Here is a 25,978-nt window from a genome sequence, read left to right as displayed (position 1 = left end):
ATGTGTATTTTCCCAAGTTCATTACATTGATTTTGCTGACCTCATTAGTGCTATCATTTCTAACTTGTTTCCTGAAAGCCATGTTCCCATTATTTCATGGTTTTATTTGAAAACCTTTGGAATATAGGTGCCACCGAACATCTTTGTTTTGAACCTTGTCATTTTGTATTCAATTTCTGCATTGGGTGATGGGATAGTGTTTTATATATAAGCAGTTATCTTGAGATTTTAGAAAGATTAAAGGTTTGGTATGTTGCTCCAAGATTGTAGGTGAGGTCATAAATAAAAGCAAAATTTTCTGAAGTGGTAGTTTTATAGTCAGCCCTTGAGAGATGAAAAAGTCTTTGAAATGAATTTATTACTAGTTACCCCTACATTTTTAGGACTAAACTGTAAAATTGATATTTACCTGTTCTAAGGTTTGGCACTGAGAACTGTTTTATAACTATTGTATTGGTTGGTTGTGGTAAGGAGCAAACAAGACTACTTGTCTGGTCTATGTGGTTTTACTGAAAGCTCTACTCTAGGGTCTGAGCTTGTTTCCCATTATATTCATTTGTTTTAAGAGAAGCATTCCCTTGAATAGACCAGAAATCAAAAAACTATACCTTGTAAATAGGATTGACAAAGTTCAACAAACAATGTTGTTTGATAATTATGAAATTCAAGAAAAGGAATAGAGTACTTTAAGGAAATATTTTACCTAGGCTGTAGTAGAACCTAATGTACCTCTGTTCCACACATAGAAGACACTTTTCTGGCTGCTAGATATTTATGTCCCTTTGGCCTGTTCTCCTTTCTTTGGATGGTTTGATTTACACTGATAGGTTAACTCTCTGTGACCTAATATTTTATAATATTCCTAAAGGACCTCTTTCTCAATCTTTTGCTCATACTTTTAACATATATAATTACAGAAATTAATTTTAAAAGGCTCTTTATCTTTGCTTCTGGGATGACCTATTATAGACATTAATATCTCGTTCATGTGCTGAAAATTCCTGCTTTCTTTTGACAAAGAGGGGCTTTCTTTGTTCATCTTTGCCCATTTCATCTTTTCCCAAGGTCCACTTTCCATGTTAGCAAGTATAAGGAATGGCCTAGCTTCACTAATGTTTTTTATAATGTTACAATATTCTTACACTGTAACCCTTTTAAGAAGTAAATTATTACCTACTGTCATTTGGAATAAGAGACTAGAAGTTTGGACAGGAATAGGACAATTAGCCACTTAGCCTGTGTCCTGTGGTTTAGGGGTGGGATGTTTTCATTTTTCATAATTGGTTACTATATGTACAGTTGTTGTGCTTTCTTCTCTGTTTTCAGTTATCACTTATAGTAGATTTAAGCAGGTGATATAATTTGTTTCTTATAAGCATAATCAAGTTCAGAATTTCTCTCAGGGCTGGATTTTGTTTTCAAAATATCAGCATCTGGATTACAAGTGGTGTTGGTTTTGAAATTATATCTTTTTGGATGCATTTTCTTCAGGACTATGTGCATTCTGATAGCTAATCTTATGGTTCCCACAGCTGAAGAGGGCTTAAAGGTAGTCAGTGTCCCAAATTTTAAAATTATTCTTCATAGAGATGGCTTTCCATCATTAGGTGAAGGTTCTGATGTAATGGAGACGGATAACAAAAGTCACTAGACAAAAGTGACCTGTGCAGATTCAGAGCCATTTTACAGGAATAAGTTCATGGTGGAACTGAATCAGATCAAATGAATCAGAACCTGCATGCTCTTAACATATTCAAGAACCCTTGCTGCAGTAATGGAATCTTCTGGGTTTCGCAGAAGATGTGAAGTACTTTTCAATAGTTGAAAAATTAAAACTTCGTATTTAGCAATATTTTATGCATAGTGGAAAAAAATAGTAAGATCTTTCCTAATCTTAATATATCAGTCATGTGCAGATGCTTTCATACATTTTTATTATAAATAATCGTAGCATCTATAGTTTCAGATAACTAAGTCGAACATGATAATTTCTTTGAAATTAAACTGTTTGCTAAATTTCCATTTTAATAATGAAAGATAAATTGAAATGAAGTTTTAATGATCTATAAACTCTTAAGTACTTCGTAATCCTTTAAAATTTGCCCTTCAAGATACTTTAATGTTTTTCTGAAAGACAGATTGCTCATATTGGTAAAACTGAGCCACAGATTTCTTAAGAGAAATCTTCAGGTTTCTGAGATCTATGTCATTATAGTTCTTAAGTATGCTTAGGTTACCCTTTTAATGACTTTCACAAAGCATAATTTCATTGAAAAATATGAAAATCTTAGATCATACTATTTAAATCTCTAGATTCTTATCATAAAGGTTTAAAGGATAAGCATAAGGTGATAAAGCATCCTATTTATGAGGTAGTAATTATTTGGTGTGCCCTATGGCAAGATATAAAGATTATTTTGTGTGGCAGAACATTTAAAACTAAAATTCTTTAAACATAAATTTAACATTTTGAGTGCTTTTTTCCCTTAGATATTGAGGCAGAAAGCTTCGTGTAAGTTCTTACCAGGTTAGTTTTAACTAGGGAGAACAGTCTAATGATAATATACTTTATTATTATTATCATGTAGTTGTTTTGTAAATGGAGCATATGGGATGATAGATTTGACTTCTGAATAACTGAAGATACAGAGTGATTTAGTTCTATAAAAATTACTAGCAAATACCTGAAGTAAATTTTAGTAATTGATTAGATTTTTAAGCTGGAATGAACTGCTACTTCTCTCACTTTGAAAACTAAATGGTGTAACTTTGGTGTATAAAAGCAGCATTACCATTAAAACATTTTTTTCAGAACTTGGTTTCCTATCTAAGAGGCTGGTTTTTAGTGCTCAGTATGACTTTTAACTTTGTGATATTGTTTTCCTTAAAAGCTATTGTATCATATTAAGGAATATTATGAGAGAATCTTGAAGTTCTCCTGTAAAAAGGATTCAAAATGACTTTGAAATCATAGCCAGGCAATTCAGCAAGTAAATGCTAAAGCAGTCAAAACCTCAAGGTGCTATAATGTAATTATTCCTAAGAACTAACTGGAAGTTCAGTTTATAGAAAATGACCTAGCGCCTCTTGAGTCAAGTGGAATCATGCATAGAAATACATGGCTGTTAAAAATACCTTGACATTTTATTGTGGTGGTAGATTTGTGTTTGTGTATATTTTTGTCTTTATATTTCAGAATACTGTTAATTATTTCTTACTGAGACCAGTATATAGACTCCTAGAACTTTATGTTGAAGAGCTGAAGCATTTTTCTTCAGTGGAAGTTGTTAAGAAAGGACTTATCTAAAAGATCCTTATATGCTTTTCATTTTTATATTTATAATATATGTGTTTTCTTATTTTAAATATACTTCTAGTTGTGTGTTAGCTTTTAAATTCCATTTGTGCTGTTGACACCTTGAAGAATTTGAATCCTGGATCAGAGGTTAATGACAAACTATTTTAAATTCATTTCTTTTTTCTTACTCTCCTCATTTACCTGTTTTTCAGTGGCATGATTTCTATTTTCTTTCGGGTTTTATTCTTTTCCATACTTTTCTTATGTGTAAAAGCTTGTATTTCACATTTAGTATGTTGGCAGATTTGGGGTTCTGTGTAGTTTTTGGTTAATGGTTAAAATAATCTTAAATGAGACTATATAACTGGTTGCCTTATTCCTATATAAAGAATCTGGTTTATCTGTAACATATACAAACATAAATATATGTTTGTATTAAATATATTGTAAGTTCTGTTTATTTTATATTCTTGGGCATATTTATATACTCAAAGCGTATGCTGTTAAATTCTTTTTACTGTAGTCACTAATATTTATTGAGGTGCAGCAAGCCTGAATATTTACTTAAACCTTGGTTTAGAAGTATTATGTCATTCATGCCTACTATTTTATATATGCATGTTGACATTTGCGTTCACCACATTAAAAAAAATTGACTTTAAAAATAGTCAAAATCCATATGATTTTTAATAAGTTAAGAATATATGTCTATTACTGATACTGAATATTTATCTTTAAATTTCAGATAAGCCTTTGAAAAAAAGAAAACAAGATTCTTACCCACAGGAGGCTGGGGGTGCTACAGGAGGTAATAGACCAGCTTCTCAGGAGACGGGTTCTACGGGAAATGGGTCAAGGCCAGCATTAATGGTTAGCATTGATCTTCATCAGGCAGGAAGAGTGGACTCTCAGGCTTCTATAACTCAGGATTCAGACTCCATAAAAAAGCCTGAAGAAATCAAACAATGTAATGATGCACCTATTTCTGTTCTTCAGGAAGATATTATTGGAAATCTTAAATCTACACCAGAAAACCATCCTGAGAATCCTAAAAAAAAGTCTGATCCTGAGCTTTCAAAGAGTGAAATGAAACAAAATGAAAGTAGATTGGCAGAATCTAAACCAAATGAAAACAGATTGGTGGAGACAAAATCAAGTGAAAGTAAGTTAGAAACTAAAATTGAGACACAAACAGAAGAACCTAAACAGAATGAGAGTAGAACGACCGAATCCAAACAAAATGAGAGCACCACAGCTGAGCCTAAACAGAATGAAAATAGACTGTCTGACATAAAACCAAATGACAACAAACAAAATAACGGCAGATCAGAAACAACAAAGTCAAGACCTGAAACCCCAAAGCAGCAAAAGGGTGAAAGCCGGCCTGAAACTCCAAAACAAAAGAGTGATGGGCGTCCTGAAACTCCAAAACAAAAAGGTGATGGACGGCCTGAAACTCCAAAGCAGAAAGGTGAGAACCGACCTGAGACTCCAAAGCAAAAAAATGAAGGTCGGCCTGAAACACCAAAACATAGGCATGAAAATAGGAGAGATTCTGGAAAGCCATCAGCAGAGAAAAAACCTGAAGTGTCTAAACATAAGCAGGATATTAAATCTGATTCACCTCGGTTAAAATCAGAACGAGCTGAAGCCTTAAAGCAGAGACCTGACGGGCGATCTATTCCTGAGTCACTAAGACGTGACCATGATAGTAAACAAAAATCAGATGACAGGAATGAATCAGAAAGACATCGGGGGGATCAGTCTAGGGTTCGAAGACCAGAAACATTGAGATCCTCTAGTAGAAACGAACATGGCATTAAATCTGATGGTTCAAAACCTGATAAACTAGAACGAAAACACAGACATGAATCAGGGGACTCAAGAGAAAGACCATCTTCTGGGGAGCAAAAATCAAGGCCTGACAGTCCTCGTGTTAAACAAGGTGATCCTAATAAATCAAGACCTGATAAGCCTGGTTTTAAATCACCAAATAGTAAAGATGACAAAAGGACAGAGGGTAATAAGAGTAAAGTAGACAGTAATAAAGCACACCTTGACAATAAGGCAGAATTTCCAAGTTATTTGTTGGGGGGCAGGTCTGGTGCATTGAAAAATTTTGTCATTCCAAAAATCAAGAGGGATAAAGATGGCAATATTACTCAGGAGACAAAGAAAATGGAAATGAAAGGAGAGCAGAAAGACAAAGTAGAAAAAATGGGATTAGTTGAAGACCTAAATAAAGGAGCTAAGCCTGTAGTTGTCCTGCAGAAACTGTCTTTGGATGATGTTCAGAAACTTATTAAGGATAGAGAGGATAAATCAAGAAGTTCCCTTAAACCTATCAAGAATAAACCATCAAAGTCAAATAAAGGTAAGAATACTTATACTGATGTCATTTGTATTCTAATCAATTTTCTTTTAAATTTTAGGGTTACTAAGGATAAGTGGAAATTTACAAAATTGAAATACTACTACATGAAAATATAACATTCATATAAAACAGCAGTGAATTGTTTTCAGTAATATAAAAAGTTCTCAATGAAAATTCTTTTTCTCTCACCCCTACTTGACCTACTCACAGTAGTCATGATTTTTACTATTCAATACACAGATAAGTTCTTTTGCTATTTCATTATTTCGGGTATTTTTGAAAGTTGCTTGTTAATTAAGTGAATGATTAGAATGGATGTATTTAACAACTTTCTAAAAAGTTATTTTGAGTGTGTTCCATTCTACAATGAGGAATTGACTAAATTTCAATTGCTCACATCTCAGTAAAACTATATGGTATATGAAAATCAATATTATAAACTCTAAGTGTCTCATAATACTGTTTTCTTATGGACCTACCTCTAAGTTAATTATTGATGAATAGTTTGAATTTATATAGTTTAGAAAGTTGCATAAAAGATTATTTCCCCTTTTTGTGGGGGAGGTGGTTAGTTACAAATGTTTTATTTTAAAAAATATTTGGTTTTGCCCTTTGCTATGGAAAAGTAATAAGGACTAATATTTACCCCTAACTTAGGTTAAATCATTGGTTTGTGAGTTTTTTCAGTGTTTTGGTTTTTTTTTTTTTTTTTTGCATGATTGCTGAGTTTAATTCTTTTGTTACTTGAGGAGTAGTATTTCCAGGGGAAAAAAGTCTTAAGTGCTGAAAATACAATGGCAGTTTGTGCAGAAAATATAATTTTGTGTTCCTTTGTATACTGCTTCATATATATATGTATATATATCTACAGTTTGATGATCTTGTAGCAAGACCTATTTAGCCCATAAAATACAGATTGAGATATAGTTTTTAAGGCAGTAGAGGTGAAATTTTGATTTTTAAGTTCTCTGTGAATGACGTTCATTAATAACTTAGATTTATATTTACTTAGAAACAAATATATGAAACTCTAGAATTGTCCTGTCCAATGTGATAGTCACTAGCCTCTTCAGGCTATTTAAATTGAAATTAGTTTAAACTAAATAATATTGAAAAATGCATATCCTCAATAGCCATGTGTAGCAAGTGGCTACTGTATTAAAACAGAACATTTGCATCATCGCAGCAAGTTATATTGTATAGCACAGCAATGTATTAGGAGATATGGAAGGTATGATGCTTACTGTTTTTGTAAAATGCTGTGGTACCTTGTCTATCGAAAAAAGCTCACTGAAAACATAGTACACTACTAAGAATTCTTTATTCAAAGAAATGTCTTTCAGCTCACTGAAAACATAGTACACTACTAGGAACTCTTTATTCAAAGAAATGACTAATTTTTTTATTCCTACTTCATCAAAATTTTACTTTTTCACTGTTATTTGGTTTTTGTCTTTCAAAAATGAAAAAAGATTGCCTCTGAATCACTAATATTTGTATTCTTTTAATGAAGCTTTCAGATTTTAAATTATGGTAATCAGACCTACAAAAAATTAAGACTTCAGCTTTAATTAATAGTCTTTATTTAAGTAATGCGTCTTTTCAAAATTACTTGTTATGTAAAAGAGATTGTTAGAACCTAGTATCAAGCACTAGAATTGTTTTCTTTTAGATAAAGATTATCTTTAAAAGTTTTCACTGACACTTTGGGAGTGGCTTATTTATATAAACTGAAGAGTATAGTTACACAATTTTAGAAGAGTCAGATGGAAAGATGGAAAGATGGAAAGTGGTACCCTCTTGTCCCCTTGATCTGGACCATCTTTTTCTCCCCTGCCCTCTGTCAGCTTATGCTAGCCTTGCTTTCTAAGCTCTGTTCTAACAAAGAATCTCTACAACTGAATGTCAAGAAATGAATATAGCACCTAATTATTAACTGCTGTATTATTTCCCATGGTTTTTTCACATGTAATTTTATTGCCTATGAATGTAAACTTTTAGTACTAATGCATATTTCTCCTAAGTATACTTTTAACACGAATGTATATACTTGATACGTTTATGTTAGTGAGTAAGTAGGCCGTCTGGGTGTGTCTGCCTGTTAGAGTAGGGTGTTTGTGTGTGCATGTGCATGTATGTAGTATATACATACATATTAATATATCTGGAGTTAAAGTAAGTGGACCTTTTCATCAAAAAATATTATTTCACTTCTTAGATTTATTTCAGGATCCCGAGTAGATATGTTTCGGCTTTATTTATACCTAAGAATTAATATTTATTACTTTTTAGTAATGTACTAATTTTGGTTTTATTTTATCTCTGCTGCTAAGTTAGCAATAGCAGAATTACACAATTGTGGATATTTTTAATTACATGCATAGGAAGCACAGTTGTGGATTACTGACCTTCTGTAGTACACATTACTTGGAAGTTTCTTTGGAGAGTCACAGAAAATCACATATTCTGACATATTGGTGTTTCTCAGAATAAAGAAATTAGACCTAATATTGCTGGTTGATTTCTAGACCCAAAATTCTTAGTAAGTTTTCCTTTCTTGGGAGAGCCATAAAATTCCATCTTTTAAATATTTTTTACCTGATGTCCATATTTAAAATATTCATTCTTTAGGGTCATTTGAAATTCCTTGAATAAGCATTAAGCTGATAAATTCTGAATAGTAGGAGTGTAGATTTAGGATTCTTAGTATAGATTACTTACTTTTGTCTTTTGTGTAAACATATTAGATCTAAAGTGACATGGTTCTGTTTGATTTGATCTCTGTGGGGATATATGTGTATCCCTAGTACCAAGCATAATACCTAGTATATGATAAGAGCATGTTAAATGCCTGTTGAATGAATAGAGACTGTATTGCCACCATGTTCAGGAAAGCCTTTTGTGTGCAGATTAAAATTGTGTATTCATCTTTTATTGTTCCCTCCAGTAGACCCTAACTCAAGAGCTACATAATTTTCAACTTCCTGTTCCCTAAGCTTTGTAATAACTCTTTTTGCCCTGTCAACTACCTAGTTTTTGTTAAGATCCAAAGACCTCCTCATATTCATGTCTGTTTAATTTACCATTTACCTTTATTTTGCTCTGTAGCTGTTATGAGATTGGCTCAATGTAGTTCTGTTCTCAGCCAGCTTCTGTCATCTTCCCAGTCTTTTTACCATCACCTTGTTTCTTCCTTGCCAAGTGGTGGGGTGGGGGTGGGGAACCAACATAACCTTTGTAAAACCTTTTAAATTTTTTAAATATTTTCTATTAAAACATACTTCAGTCAGTATATTAAATGCCAAAAGTAATATCTTTATTGTTAAAATATTTTTACTCAGAATATTATCCTAATATATGCTAACATATAATATGTCTTCAAATTAAAATAAAGTTATGAGATCTCTAAAATAAAGTATGATCATCAACAAACATGCCTTAATGTGTTATTAACAGTTTAGTATCAATAGTTATACATGTTAACAATTTGATTTTGGTTTTTTATGATACCAGAGTGTCTCAAAATATCTTAACTTTATATCCAAGGAAACCAGTTTTCTTCTTCGTCCCCCTACTTCCTTCCAACTAATGTATCCTTTTCCATCACTTGCCATCACTGCTTTCAAGAAACATCCCATACCATCTGTTATTTGAGATCATGGCCTTTAAACTAAAGAGTAAAACAGTTACTGAAAATGGTCTACGCTGGGTATGTGTACTTATCTAGCAGCTCTGATAGTCTACAGTGTTTAAACTCTAGTGCTCATTTGATTAGCTAATGATTGCAGTCATTGTTGGGGGCAGTTATTTCACCTCAGTTATTACAGTAGTAGTTACACTACTGAATGTTGATCACTAAAATACATTGGCTGTTTGCCTTTTTACATAGCATTGAACAATCTAGTTGGATTGTATTTAGGACTCTAGGCTTCTGTAAGTTTGAGAGAAAGCACTGTTTCTGAGAGTGAATTTTTGCATGGTTTATGAATTCCTAAGTTGAGAAATTCTTGGTGTAGTAGCTATGATTGTAATATTCAGAATCCTTAATAATGCTGCAGTGGAAATTTATTTTGGTTCATTTGAACAGTTTTATAAAATACTTTTCTGAGAAAAACTCAAATTTTCAGTTTATGTAAAGACTTTACTAACAGTGATATCTTTAGGAGGTGTTTGGAGAATATTTATTATAGAAGTTGGCATAATATATACCTAGAGTTTATTGAGTGTGATTTTAGTGCAATATTTTGAAAACTTTTATCCATGATTTCTGCTCACAGAATTTTTTTGGTCCAAATTTTGCTTAGTAGATAATTGATATTAATATTGATTTAAAGAGCTTCATTAAATAGAAATTTTTTCATAAAAACTAAATGTATTAAAGTTTGCTGGTGGTGTTCTCTCTCCTTCGCATTCTGTATCTCAAGCCAGCCTAAGGACATAGCTTCTAGAAGGTTTTCCTACCAGTGGAAATGGGTGTGTGATTAAGGGATGAGAAGATAGCAGATAATTAGTTCTGAAAGAACCTGCTCCTTCTGATGAAGAAATAGTCATTACTCTAACATTCCCTCTTACTCTAATAAAAAGTTATTGAAACCCTCCCTTACAAGAACGTGATATAGATCTTAAGATAGTGAATACCTATTTGATATTATATAATAATATATAGTATTATACATCATAATATAATATTAAATAGTTAATATAGTAATAAATATTTTATAATATAATTATAGTTATATAGTATAATGTCTCATATATAATACATAGTATAATATATCATAGTATAGTATAATATTTATATATATATATACACCACATTTTCTTTATCCATTTATCTGTCAATGGACTAAACCACAGGTTGTTTCCGTGTTTTGGCTATTGTAAATAATGCTGCAGTGGACATGGGGTTGCAGATATCTCTTCAAGAGAGTGATTTCGTTTCCTTCAAATATATACTCAGAAGTGGAATTGCTCAATCATGTGGTAGTTTTATCTTTAACTTTTTGAGGAACCTCCATTCTGTTTTTTCATAGTGGCTGCACCAGTTTACATTCCCACCAACAGTGTACAAGGGTTCCCTTTTCTCCACATCCTCACCAACACTTGTTATTTATTTTCTTTTTGATAATAGCCATTCTAACAGATGTGAGGTGATATCTTGTTATGGTTTTGATTTGTATTTCCCTGGTGATTAGTGATGTTGAGCATCTTGTCTACTTGTTTGCCGTCTATATGTCTTCTTTGGAAAGATATCTATTCATATCCTCTGCCCATTTGTTAATTGGATTGTTTGGTTTTTTGCTATTGCGTTGTATGAGTTCTTTTTGTTTTGAGTATTAACCTGTTATGAGATAAAGTATTTCCAAATACTTTCTCCCATTCTGTAGGTTGCCTTTTCATTTTGTTGATGGTTTCCATTCCTTTGCAGAGGCTTTTTAGTTTGATGTAGTTCTACCTGTTTATTTTTGCTTTTGTTGCCTTTGCTTTTGGTGTCAAATTAAAAAATTCATTGCCAAGACCAATGTCAAGTCGCTTACCACCTATGATTTTTGTCTAGGAGTTTTATGGTTTCAAGTCTTACACTCAAGTCTTTAATCCATTTTATGTTGATTTTTGTCTGTGGTGTAAGATAGTGTTCCAGTTTCATTCTTTTGCATGTGGCTATCCAGTTTTCCCAACACTGTTGAAATGACTATCCTTTCCCTTGGCTCCTTTTTTGTACATTAATTGACTATATATGCATGGGTTTATTTCTGGAGTCTATATTCTGTCCCATTGATTTATGTGTCTGTTTTTATGCCAATACCACACTGTTTTGACTACTATAGCTTTGTAATATAGTTTGAAATCAGGAAGTATGATACCCCCACCTTTGTTCCTCTTTCTCAGAATTGATTTGGCTATTTTGTAGTTCTATACAAATTTTAGGATTGTCTGTCCTATTTCTGTGGAAAATGCCATTGGAAGTTTGATAGGATTTCATTGAATCTGTAGATTGCTTTGGGTGGTTGGCACATTTTAACAATATTAGTTCTTCCAATCATGAGTGTGGAATATCTTTACATTTATTTGTGTCTTCATCAGTTTTTTCCATTGGTATCTTATGGTTTTCAGTGTACAGATCTTTCACCTACTTGGTTAAATTTATTCATAGATATTTTCTTCTTTTTGTTGCAATTGTAAATGGGATTGTTTTCTTAATTTCTCTTTCTGATAGTTCATTGTTAGTATGTCAAAATACAACTGTTTTATATATTGATTTTTGTATCCTGCAACTTTACTGAGTTAGTTTATTCTAACAGTTTTATGGTGGAGTCTTTAGGATTTTCTATATATTGTATCATGTCATCTGCAAATAGAGACAGTTTATTTCTTCCTTCTGATTTGGATGCCTTTTATTTCTTGCCTAATTGCTCTGGCTAGAACTTTCAGTACTATGTTGAATGAGTGTGGCGAGAGTGGGTTTCCTTATCTTGTTTCTGGTCATAGAGGAAGAAAACTTTCATCTTTTCACCATTGAGTATGACGTTAGCTGTGGCTTGTCACGTATGGCCTTTATTATGTTGAGGTACGTTCCCTCTATATCCAGTTTATTGAGAGTTTTTATCATGAATGGATGCTGAATTTTGTCAAATGCTTTTTCTATATCTACTGAAATGATCATATGATTTTTTGTTTGTTTGGTTGGTGTTTTGTGGGAGGGGAGGGGTTTGAGGAAGATTGGCCCTAAGCTAACATCTGTGCCCGCCTTCCTGTGCTTTATATGTGAGATGCTGCCACAGCATGGCCTGACAGGCAGTGCGTAGGTCTGCACCTGGGATCCAAACTGGTGAACCCCGGGCCGCTGAAGTGGAACATGCAAACTTAACCACTGCACCACCGGGCTGGCCCCGATGATCATATGATTTTTATCTCTCGTTTTGTCAATGTGGTGTATCACGTTGATTTGCAGATGTTGAACCATCCTTGTATCCCTGCAATAAATTCCACTTGATCCTGGTATATGATCCTTCTAATATATTGTATTTTGTTTTTTTGTAAAGATTTTATTTTTCCTTTTTCTCCCCAAAGCCCCCTAGTACATAGTTGTGTATTTTTAGTTGTGGATCCTTCTAGTTGTGGCAAGTGGGACACCACCGAAGCAGAGCACACAAACTTAACCACTCGGCCACGGGGCCGGCCCCCTAATATATTGTTGAATTCAGTTTGCTAATATTTTATTGGGGACTTTTGGATCTGTGTTCATCAGGAGTATTGTCCTGTAGTTTTCTTTTCTTGTGGTGTCCTTGTCTGCTTTTAGTATCAGGATAATGCTAGCTTTGTAAAGTGAGTTTAGAAGTGTTCGCTTCTCTTCTATTTTTGGAAGAGTTTGGGAAGAATTGGTATTAATTCTTCTTTAAATGTTTGGTAGAATTCATCAGTGAAGCCATATGGTCCTGGGCTTTTCTTTGTTAGGAGGTTTTTGATTACTGATCTAATCTCATGGTAATTGGTCTGTTCACATTTTCCATTTCATCATGATTCAGTATTGGTAGATTGTATTTTTCTAGGAATTTATTTCTTCTAGATTGTTCAATTTTTTGGTGGATAATTGCTCATAGTAGTCTGTTATGATGCTTTGTATTTGGGTGATACCAGTTATGTCTCTTTCATTTATAATTTTCAGTCCTTTTTTTCTTGGTATATCTAGCTAAAGATTTGTCTCTTCTGTTCATCTTTTCAAAAAAACAGCCCTTAGTTTCATTGATCTTTCCTATTCTCTTTTCAGTCTCTGTTTAATTTGTTTCTACTCTAATCTTTTGTTATTTCCTTCCTTCTACTAACTTTGGGCTTATTTTGTTTTTCTTTTTCTAGTTCCTTGAGGTGTAAAGTTAGCTTGTGCATCTACCATTTATTTTTTTCACTGTGTATACATATCAAGGAAAGGATCATTTGATTCCTGCTTCCGACTTTCTATATTGAGTAGTAATAAATAACAAATGTTATGTCTTTTACATAATAAACTTCCTAGAAAGCATGTTTGTTTTTATAGTTCTTCTTCATAGTAATTTGATAGCTGCATGTCAATGAAATATTTGTAGTGCTAGTGTCAATATCAAAACTATGATGCTTAAAACCAGATATTTCTTAAAATTTTTTCTTCTGCCTGCTTAATTTGTGATAGTGTTCCTTCAGTTGCTACAAACCAACTCCTTGGTATTTTATCTTCATTAAATAAACCAATTTGCAGTGACCTAAACTGTACAGAATATAACTATATAGTGACTATACTTGCAAGGTGTGTATCACTTTGTTCTATTTTGAATAAAGTATGATGTAGATCAAGGGTCAGCAAACTTTTTCTGTAAAGGCCCAGATAGTTAATATTTTAGGCTGTCTGGGCCACTTATCTCTAACATTGTAGTACAAAAGCAGTCATAGACAGTATGTAAATGATTGTGTGTCACTGTGTTTTAATAAAACTTTATGTACAAAAACAGGTAATGGGGCAGATTGACCCTGCAAGCTCTAGTTTGCTGAGCCTGATTTAGATATAAAATGGAAATTTTATATAGGTGATAACTAGACTGTTTATTCTGTAGCAAATGAGACCTAAAATTTGCATTTCCAACTGCTACTTGAGTATTTTTATATGTATATAAAAAGACTGATCTAGACAGAGTTTTGCATTATTTTTCCAGTTCTTATCCAATATTTATAAATGTAGGATGAAATTAACCAAATACTTTTAGCAGAATATTTAATATTTGTGAGTACTTATTTTCATGTAATGGGGTTATAGATATTAATAATGCATTAATGTATAATGTATTAAATATAAATATGTAACAAGTATATGCAGACTTAAATTGCCTAAAAATATTTTATACTTGTTGCATGTCAATGGTGAAATCTTTACTTATCTTTTCACTTTGTGAGTAAACTTCTCTTAAATTATCAGTATAAAACAACTAAGAACTGCTTTTGGGATTTAAAAAAGAATTTTCAGCTGGAAAAATTTTTTGGAGGACCACAAGTTTGTTGTAATTATTACAGTAAGCAGGCAATAAATATTTCTGGCCATCAGACAGAAGATGTTTAGCATACATTCATTGAGAGTCTACAGTGTAGAAAAAGTCCTGCTTGTAGCTCTTTAGTATCTTCATTACAACTGACTTTTAAAACCTTGCTGTTGAGTGTAGAGACGGGCTCTCACAAGGATGTGATGAAGGACTATAGATTAGCTAGATGCTGCAAACACAACAGTGTATGACTTTATCAAGCTTCTGGTCTCATATAGGACATGGACAACTAAAGATACAGTGTCAGTGTAGTATTTTTAAGGAAAAGGATGCTGTGTGAATACAAAGGAATAGTGGATCATGTGTTTTTAGCACAAGGACAGAAGGAAAAGCAGAAGTTAATTTAGAGTACAATGTGGAAGAAGTAAGGTGAGACTAGTTAAAGTTAAACATTGTTTTACAGCCATTGGTAATAAGAACATAATCAGAAAATATGTTATTCCTAGCATTGTTAGAAATGTTTTTCTAGAATATTATAAAATATTGCTAAAATTCTCTACATTCAACATAATGTAATAGTCAAATAGCTAATATAATATAGTACTTGATCAGATTGATTAAAATACTTATATAACAAATATCAACTTGTGAATTTTGTTGTCCTTGATTCCATATTTTCTGGTTTCTATATATAATCTTAACATGTTAAATAGTTAATACTATTTTGAACTAAATATCCCTTCATAAAGTGTGATGTGCTAAGTACATAATAGTAACACAAAAATGGTTAAATTCCTGGTATCTACTTAGTATTTTCCCATACCTTTCACATAGACACATCAGATAGCTCTTAGAAGGTTTCCCTTCTAATGTTTCCCCCTTCCAATCCATCCCAGAGATTACTACTAGAGTAACATTTCTGAAATACATTCCAATTCTATCACTCCTCGAAAAGACTGTAATATCTGAACCTTACCTATTTTTACAGGTTTACCTACTTTTTGTCCCTACTGAATATCTTGCTCTGTCCAGAGCAGACTGCTCAAACTTCCTCAAATTTATTCCTCCTGGAATGCTCTGAAACCACCACCAACTCCTACTTCTCTGCTCCTGTCCTCCATCCTCCACTCTTCCCATCTCACTCCGTCTCATCTCTGTTCAAAACCCACTGTGTTCATGAATTATCTTCTAATTCCTCACAAATAATCATTGACCTTTTTCTTGTTTCCTTAAAAATAACTTGTATTTCTTTAGGAAAATTCATCTCAAGTCAGTATAATATTTATATTTATTTCCTTTAACTCCTGTTACAAATACCTTTTACATAGATACAACATGGTATACCTGTCATTTTGCGTTCTGGTTTTTTTTACATTTACCATCTACCAACATTGTTCATAATTATCCTTAATGTGATCTCTTGTTACACTGTGTTCCCCTATTGTTGGACATTTTGATGTTACAATAGATAAAACTGATCTAAATATCTTTCTTCATAGAGTTTTTTTGTTTTGTATAAATTTCCTTGGGATAAATTTCCACAAATGGTATAAATGGGTTAAAGTGTTTGAACACCATTTGCCATGTGTTATATTTTCTACACTGTTAGCAGAGTCTGTGTTTACGTTTTAGCAAATTACAAGCAGACCAGAAGAACTTAGAAACAAAGCCTGGATCATTTTTCTCAAACAGCCTTATGCACAGTGGTTAACTCCTAAGGGCATCGCCATGTAAAACACAGTGGAAAACTTGATGTTTTCAATAATAATCATGAGTCAAGAAGTTAAAAAAGAGATGGATACAGTGCTTTTTAGAAAGATTTATATCAAACATAATTAAAAGTAATTTTTGAGTAATCCAAAGTTTTATTGTAACAGGGCTTCAAAAATGTAACATTGGCAACTTATAGATCAGAATTATACGTGTAGGTAATTAAGCTCTCTGATACGAGGTAGTCAGTATTCTGTGAACTTAAAATGAGTAAAATCAATTTGATTAATTTTGAGTATCTTATTTGAATTATTATTTTTCTTTGATCCTGTAGCTTAAGAAACATTGGGCTAAACCTACACATTGGATTATATTAACCTAGAAGGACCTTTTCAATCTGAATTGACTCTCCTATCTTGAATGAGATGGCAACCATAAAGCTTAAAAAGATTTCTTCTTTTTTGATTGTGACCTAAGATAAATAAAATGCATGTTGTGACCTAATACACTCATACATATACATGTTAACAATATACCTACCCTTAACTTAGGCAAAACACTGATATTTTCTCTTGCATCTTAAACACAACTGCTGGTCAAGACCCACAAAACTGATTTTACAACTTGCTTATGGGTTACAACCTGTAGCTTGAAAATTGCTGGCTAAAATTAAAAAGGAGACTTAACCAGTTCTTAGGTTATGACATTCTTTATGTAGTGATTATATAATGAATCTTTGCATTAGTTTCAGGAGTATTTCTCAAAGACCATCAGAAAGAGAATAGCTACAGATTTAACTCTGACCATCCCTCCCTAGACACAGATAAATAACCACATATGCAAACCACAGATGAGAGTCTTCCCTTTTTAAATTCTCTGTCTGTTTTTGTTTTTTGGTTTTTGGGGTTTTTTTTTAATTTTTATTTTTTTCAGATGTACATCATATTTTGAATTCTGTATACATTACATCATGTTCACCACCCTAACACTAATAATAGTGCATCCCCACACATGTGACCCTAATCACCCTTTTTCCCCTCCCCCTTCCCCAGTGGTAACCACCAGTCCAATCTCCAATGCTATGTGTTTGTTTGTTTGTTTTTGTCATTTTTATCTTCTACTTATGAGTGAGATCATATGGTATTTGACTTTCTCCTTCTGACTTATTTCACTCAGCATAATACCCTCAAGGTCCATCCATGTTGTCACAAATGGCCGGATTTCGTGATTTCTTGTGGCTGAGTAGTAGTCTATCGTGTATAAATACCACATCTTCTTTATCCATTTGTCCCTTCATGGGCACCTAGGTTGCTTCCACGTCTTGGCTATTGTGTATAATGCCGCAGTGAACATAGGGGTGCAAGTATCTTTATGCCTTTGTGTTTTCAAGTTCTTTGGATAAATACCCAGCAGTGAAATAGCTAGATCATATGGTAGATCTATCCTTAATTTTCTGAGGATACTCCAAACTGCTTTCCATAGTGGCTGCACCAGTTTGCACTCCTACCAGCAGTGAACAAGAGTTCCCTTCTCTCCACATCCTCTCCAACATTTGTTGTTTCATGTCTTGTTAATTATAGCCATTCTGACTGGAGTAAGGTAACACCTCATTGTAGTTTTGATTTGCATTTCCCTGATAGCTAATGATGTTGAGCATCTTTTCATATGCCTGTTGGCCATCTGTATATCTTCTTTGGAGAAATCTCTGTTCAGATCTTTTGCCCATTTTCTAATTGGATTGTTGGTTTTTTTGTTGTTGAGCTGCATGAGTTCTTTGTATATTTTGGATATTAACCCCTTATCTGATATGTGGTTTGCAAATATCTTCTCCCAATTGTTAGGTTGTCTTTTTGTTTTGTTGATGGTTTCCTTCACTATGCAGAAACTTTTTAGTTTGATGTAGTCTCATTTGTTCATTTTTTCTTTTGTTTCCCTTGCCCGGTCAGACATGGAACTTGAAAATATGCTGCTCAGACCGATGTCAAAGAGTGTACTGCCTATGTTTTCTTCCAGAAGTCTCATGGTTTTGGGTCTTACATTCAAGTTTTTAATCCATTTTGAGTTGATTTTTGTGCATGGTGTAAGGGAATGGTCTACTTTCATTCTTTTGCATGTGGCTGTCCAGTTTTCCCAACACCATTTATTGAAGAGACTCTCCTTTCTCCATTGTATGCTCTTGGCTCCCTTGTCGAATATTAGCTGTCCATAAACATGTGGGTTTACTTCTGGACTCTCAATTTTGTTCCATTGATCAGTGTGTCTGTTTTTGTGCTGGTACCATGCTGTTTTGGTTACTATGGCTTTGTAGTATAATTTGAAATCAGGGACTGTGATACCTCCAGCTTTGTTCTTTTTTCTCAGGAATCCTTTGGCTATTCGGGGTCTTTTGTTGTTCCAAATAAAGTTTAGGATTCTTTGTTCTATTTCTGTAAAAAATGTTGTTGGAACTTTGATAGGGATTGCGTTGAATCTATAGATTGCTTTAGGAAGTATGGACGTTTTAACAATGTTAATTCTTCCAATCCAAGAGCACGGAATATCTTTCCATTTCTTTGTGTCTTTGATTTCTTTCAACAATGTTTTATAGTTTTCGGTGTACAGATCTTTCACCTCTTTGGTTAAGTTTATTCCTAGGTATTTATTCTTTTTGTTGCAATTGTAAATGGGATTGTATTCTTAATTTCTCTTTCTGCTACTTCGTTGTTAGTGTATAGAAACGCAACCGATTTTTGTACATTGATTTTGTATCCCGCAACTTGACTGTATTCCTTTATTATTTCTAAAAGATTTTTAGTGGACTCTTTAGGGTTTTCTAGATATAAAATCATGTCATCTGCAAAGAGTGACAGTTTCACTTCTTCTTTTCCAGTCTGGATCCCTTTTATTTCTTTTTCTTGCCTGATTGCTCTGGCTAGGACTTCCAATACTATGTTAAATAAGAGTGGTGACAGTGGGCATCCTTGTCTGGTTCCTGTTCTTAGAGGGATAGCTTTCAGTTTTTCTCCATTGAGAATGATATTTGCTGTGGGTTTGTCATATATGGCCTTTATTATGTTGAGGTATTTTCCTTCTATACCCATTTCATTTAGAGTTTTTATCATAAATGGATGCTGTATCTTGTCAAATGCTTTCTCTGCATGTATTGAGAAGATTGTGTGATTTTTATTCTTCATTTTGTTAATGTGGTGTATCACGTTGATAGATTTGCGGATGTTGAACCATGTTTTTGTTTTTTGTGTGGGTTTTTGTTTTTGAGGAAGATTAGCCCTGAGCTAACATCTGCCCCAATCCTCCTCTTTTTGCTGAGGAAGATTGGCCCTGTGCTAACATCCATGCCCATCTTCTTCTGTTTTATATGTGGGACACCTACCACATCATGGCTGGATAAGGATTGTGTAGGTCTGCACCCGGGATTGGAACCGGCACATCCCTGGCCGCCAAAGTGGAACATGCAAACTTAACTGCTGCGCCACCAGGCTGGACCCCCCACAAAATCTTTTTATATTTTTTGTAGTCCTGAACAAGCATTGTTAGACTTCTAGCCAGTGTCTGGGGTCTCTGCCTCTTTACAAAAATTAAGGTAACTTTATACCAGACTATCTCATTATGCATCACTTCCATTTATCCTAAACTATCACAAAAAAAGCAAACCCCTCTATTTCCTGACCCTTATCTTGTAGAGGATGTAGTCTACCTGATCTTCTCTTCCCTTAAACTAAGACTTCCTCCTCAGTTATAAACAGATTCCCCATTCTTATTACCCTGATGACTGTTAACATCTACCCTAGAAGCTGTAAATTTCACTGCCCTCATTTTCACTCAGTCAAGGAGCCTTATCACCAAAACATGCTATCTCCTCTCATAACTTGCTATTGCTCCTTGCAAATAATTGCTAAAATAAACATGTCAGAGTTCTTCCTCCGAAGTCAGTGTTTTGTGACCTCAAAACTTTTTGCCAATCTTCCATGTCCCTACTTCCGCTGCAGATTTTGGTCTCTAGTGTGCAGTCTTCCTCTTTACCTCTAGTTTTGCATCAGGTTACCTTGCATCAGGTTAACCTTGGGGTCCCTATGGAAGGGACATTTAATGTCCTGGTCTCATGGTTGAAACCTACATTTTTTCAGTTTCTCTTCAGGTTGTCTTCTTTTGTTTCTGCCTCCCAAATGTTACTGGTTTTCAGGGCTATGTCATCAGTAGTTCATACTCCTTCAATGCACTTCCTATCAGTAGCTTCAAATAAAGAAGTTTGCTTGCATTTAGAAACCATTTGCACCAAAAAATTCATATATTCAAACAATATAGACTCACTTAGGGTCACAAGAGGGGCAGATTGACAACCTGCCCTACTGAATTTTTTTTCTTTTTGCCCCTAATTGAAGTTAAAGATGGACTTGATGCTACTCATCTGTAATATGGGTAGATAACTGGAAGAATTGTCATTGAACTACATTGTGTGTGCTTAAATATTCTTTATGAATTGTAAAATTTGTAGGTTTATGTTAGTTTCTTGGTTTGTTTCTGAACATAACTGATTTTTGTTGTCTGAAGCTTCAGTCCTAAAGATTTCATTAATTGAGGTGGTTTATTTTAATCTCAGAGTTGTTTTTCCATTTAAAAACCCAAACAAAACACATGGCTAGTTATCAAATCAGTGACTCTTTGAGACTCTTAAATCGTTTGATGGCTTCTGGTTTTAATAATTTGGTAAATGTGCTAGTATGAGTGATTTATACTAGAAATCCAAGATTGCTAAAATGTAGTACATCTAGAAGTAGATGTATTCTTTAGCCTTATTAGAGCCAGAAAATAGAGGTGTATGATATCTGATGGAATATGTATCTGCAAAAGCTGAAAGTGTGATTGATACCTCACAAAATTGTGACTAAAAGATATCATGCCTGAAGCGAATGACTTAAAATTTTATGGTAATTCCAACTCCTAATTTAAAGAATAAAGTAGTTGGCATTGGAGAAGTGAAGTGAGAAAGATAATCACAAATAGTAGCAATCTGAAGTTTTTAAGAACAAATAGTTCAGCAAACAATTTCTAAAATTGTCAATGTATTAAGAAATAGTGAGACATTATATTTGCATTTAAAGGATTATTTCATAATTCAGGGAAAAGAACATAACCAAATATGTCATAGGGATCATTTGAAGTACTTGCTGTTTATTCATTTCTATTGAAACTGAGTCAGTTATCTGATCCTTGATGATGTATTTAAAGATCCTGACTGTGAGTATAGGAAAGTCAGGCATTTTACTTCTTACCCTTTGTAATCAAGGGACCGGGCTGAGTCAGTTTATAGAGTACTTTATAAAAAGGAAGAAAGGATTTGGTTAATTAAGAAAATGCATAAACCTGTGGAATAGACATTTCTATTCAAAAGGAAACGCTTCACCTTTGGAGGACAGAATATTGAGAGACGTTAACCATTTCTGGATATTTTTTTTTAAGTTGGGTCTTCATAAATGAAACATTTGGTCTTCGAATAATGTTGCTGTAACTTTCAGAGTTATACAGAGGTTAAAATGATCTACAGGATAATAGAACTCTTAAATCTGATAGTATTCTTTTTTTAATTTAGGGAATAAGAGACAGTAAACTACAATGAATAAACTTTGATGCCTGCTTTATCAAATATAAGACATAAGTTTTCTGTGTTTGGCTATCGTGAGGACTTTTTTTTTTTAAAGAGAGAAAGAAGGGAATAGAGTCCTTGTTTTGAGGATATAATAAACCATTGTAAAGAGAGTACAAGTACCAATACATATCTTAACCCTTGATTATCTATTGTATGTTTATCTGCAGGATAATTTTAATTCTGGGATATTAGTATCAAGTCAGTATGTCTTTGTGAATGGGAATTTAAGCAGAACATAATCACTTAGGTAAATCTGCTTTTTAAAAAAATTTCATGATAGACTGAAGGCCACATACTTTGGATTATCCATATTTATAAACCCAAAAAGATTATAATGTTTCAGGTAGTACAATAAAGAATTTCCACTTAAAAATATTTTGGAAATGTCTTAATTTGTCAATAAAGTATAGCAATTCAGAAACTATACAGGAAGTACTCTATAAGTGAACATAAGAAATTGTGAAGCACAGAGTGCGGCAGTCAGAACCACATTTATATACATGACCACCTATATATACATACTTAATATTGTAGGTTATGTGAAAAGGGGAAGATACATACTAGAAGACATGATCCTTCCATCAAAAAGCCACATATTTAATTAGAGGTGTTTAAAGCATTAAAGACTTTTAAATGAGATGCAGTGTGTGTTTGCCTTGGGGCCCAAGATACTGACAATCCAAAGCTAAAGTTGATTTCTTTTACCTCTACCAGTATTCTAAAAACCAGACCTCACTGAGAAAATACAGTTAAATTAAGAAAGCCAGTACAAGGGAAATGTTACATGATTTGAAAATGACACTAAGTTAAACTCAACATTAGTATGTCAGGAGTCTCAGCAATGAAGTCCTTGAAATATTACTAACCATGTGTATTACATCTTTGTTGGGTAAAAGTGTTGCTATCCATGTCCTTAGCAAAATGGAAGGCTAAAAGTTAATGAAATAACTCCTTCATGATGTTGAATAAAAGTTTCATGAAGAATAAAAAAGATTATTCTTCCATTGAGATAATAATTTACTTTTATATTCTTAAATTATTTGTATTGTATATTCTTGAGGCTTTGAAATTGTCTTAATCGATACCCGTTTATTTTTGTCATGGTTTATTTTTACTTTTTATATAAGCACTATTATCAGTTAAATGTTATGGTGTTAATGTTGATTGTAGTTATGAGTATTCCCTGGTATAAACCACTAAGGTACTCTTTGCTCCCAATTCCTAAAATGTAGCAGGTAAGACATCATTTTTATACTTTCACTCAAAGATTTACATGGGTAAGTAAAGTAAGTTAAAATTGTCATCTTTAGTAGTCATCCAGGACAAATTAACCTGAATAAACAGCTTTTGCTACTTCTACTTTAAGCTCTCAACAGGATGTTTGAAATTTATTTCTTCATAGCTACTGTTGGTGTGTTTGTGTATATACGTGTAGGATTAGGTACTAAGTATTATGTAAGTAGTTCTTATTGTATCATGTTGATATATTTGTATCCTATCTTTACTCTTTAATGGGAAAATATAAACTTATTTCATAACAGACTTGAATTTACTGTTTTCAGTTATAGACATTTATATTTTAAAATATTTTTGTTCTATTCTGCCTTTCATTTTTCTGTTATCTTCAGTTAAGTGCATATATTGGTTTATCTGTTTGAGGAAATTCTCCATAATACTAAAGGCATTACCATGCCTCTCAAATGCAATGATAGGTAAAAGCATATTAAACTTTTGTCCCAGCCACCATACACAACCACCAGGATCATAGAGGAAGAGAAGGAGATGATATCCTCCATCTCTTCTCATTTGTCCTGAAGGATAGCATTACTTTCAAACTGCTCCAGACCTCTTTAAAACAAATTTGAGTGCTGCCAAGAATGTGAGATGTACATCTTGCTACAAATATGCTTGATAATGCCAATGGATCGCTAGTTTTGGAAAGTTTTTAGTCAGTGCAGACAAATGAAGGCATTATGTCAAAAATTCATGATATAACAACCCTTCATTACTGGGATGATCGTGATATTTTTAAAGTTGTTATATAATGATATATGTATAAAAACTGCATTATCAGTTTAGAGTTAAGACTACTATAGTTGTAAATATGAATGTTTTATTAAAATACAAAAGTGACTTAGAAAACATACATAAATACTAATATTTCATTTTCATTGTGCTTATTTAGTTCAAATTTCCCTTTTATCTTCAGATTTAAATTTTTTTCTCACCTTTCATTAATAGGTAGTATAGATCAATCAGTGTTAAAAGAATTGCCCCCTGAGCTCCTGGCAGAAATTGAATCCACCATGCCACTTTGTGAACGTGTGAAAATGAATAAACGCAAGCGTAGCACAGTTAATGAAAAGCCAAAATATGCTGAAATCAGTTCAGATGAAGATAATGATAGTGATGAAGCTTTTGAATGTAAGTATCACATAACTTTATTATTACTTTAGAATTAAAAAGTAGATTGATGTGTTGGTCTTATTCATAACTTTTTGGGTTAGCAAGAGTACAGTGATCTTAATTCTTAATAATGTAGTATATCAAGTTTTTTCTTTATACTTAAAAAATATGCAAAAGATGAGATCAGTTGGCACCAAGAAAAAAATTTTAATGAACTATAATTAGTGTCAAATAACACAGATGTGTCTGTATGCATTTAGCAAACATTTATTGAGTTCCTACTGTATGCTAAGCACTGAGAATAAAAATATAAATAAGATGTGGCCCCTGTCTTTGAAAAACCTTCAGTCTAACGGGGGAAATTTTTAAAGAATTATAGTACAGTAAGAAAAGTACAATGATAATAGAAAGTGCAGAGTGCTGTGGGAGCACACTGGATTAGCATCAGAATCATACTGGGGGTTCAGGGAACGCTTACTGGAAGAGGTGACACTTGAGTTGAGTCTTGAAGGACACGTAGGAGATAGCCAGGTGAAGAAATATTTAAAACCATACTATCACTAAATTATGAATGAATTAGCCACATTGCCAATTATCTGTGTGGTTTGGACCTGGCTTCTCCTTTTTGCCCAGCTGTGTCCTGGAATTCCTCCCTTGTTTCACTGTTTTCCAGAGCTGGCTTCTTCACTACACAGCTACCTCTCTACAACACTGTGATCACCTGTCTTTGCACTAGACTTGCTATACCTCGCCTGTCTTCCTACTGGTCCACTGAAAAGTTCTTCTCTTTTATCCCTATCTTCCTTCTTCTGGAGCAAGAGAATTGAGCCTAGCCAAGAGGGGTCAGCAACCTTGTTTGACTTAAACGGCATTCAGTGGAAACAGACTATGGGAGATCTTCACTTGTGTGCCAACTGACTTAGTAATTATGACCAAAAGAAGTGGGAAGACCACCAGTGTGTTCTACTTTTTTCCACCTAGTGTCCATAGATTGAGGTGTGACAAGCAAGGGCAGGAAGGACAGATGCATGCTGCTATTTTTAAATGTATATTGCTGTTGGAAGCCCTTCACCTCCTCCAAAGTTTTTAATCAATGTTCATTTACTCTGATCTTAAAATTGTGAGCTCTTGAGCTATGAGCAGTAGCCTATGAATGCTGAACAAATCTGAACAGTTTTAAAGTTGAAATAAAATAATAGCAAAGTTAATCTGATATTTATATGTATAACTGTTATAATTTGTATTATCATGAAATGTATTTACATGCAGTATATTTCAATGGCTAAAGTTAATGCTTTTTTATTATAATTAAACATTTTGATCATATGGGACCACATGCTCTGGAAAGGGAAGAGAAAAGAGATCTGGTGGCCCAGGAACTCACTCCCCTTTATATATATGCCTTTCCTTCACTCTCCCTCCCTCCCTCTCCCTAATACATCACTCATTTCTAAAGGGAATAGCTAAGAAGGAGGAGTTCCTTACTTGCAGACTGATTTCAAATCACACTCCAGTTGCTTGAGAGTGGCTGCCTGCCTTGCTAA

General features: G+C 33.4%; 1 protein-coding gene across 4 annotated transcripts in view; it reads left to right on the top strand.

Moving 5' to 3' along the window:
- Window positions 1-25,978, top strand: part of NIPBL (NIPBL cohesin loading factor) — a 194,674-nt gene that overhangs the window by 105,510 nt on the left and 63,186 nt on the right. For 3 of the 4 annotated variants that reach the window (XM_046672361.1, XM_046672360.1, XM_046672363.1), the window contains exons 10-11: window positions 4,044-5,672; window positions 24,270-24,452. In XM_046672361.1, the coding sequence (XP_046528317.1) occupies window positions 4,044-5,672; window positions 24,270-24,452 (1,812 nt within the window). The remainder of the gene's footprint in view (window positions 1-4,043; window positions 5,673-24,269; window positions 24,453-25,978) is intronic. The other variant, XM_046672364.1, reaches the window with a different exon arrangement.

The sequence above is a fragment of the Equus quagga genome, chromosome 9 (genome assembly GCF_021613505.1).
Source record: "Equus quagga isolate Etosha38 chromosome 9, UCLA_HA_Equagga_1.0, whole genome shotgun sequence".
Classification (NCBI taxonomy): Eukaryota; Metazoa; Chordata; class Mammalia; order Perissodactyla; family Equidae; genus Equus; species Equus quagga.
The sequence above is the reverse complement of the archived record's forward strand: the minus strand, read 5'-3'. Positions and strand labels throughout refer to the sequence as shown.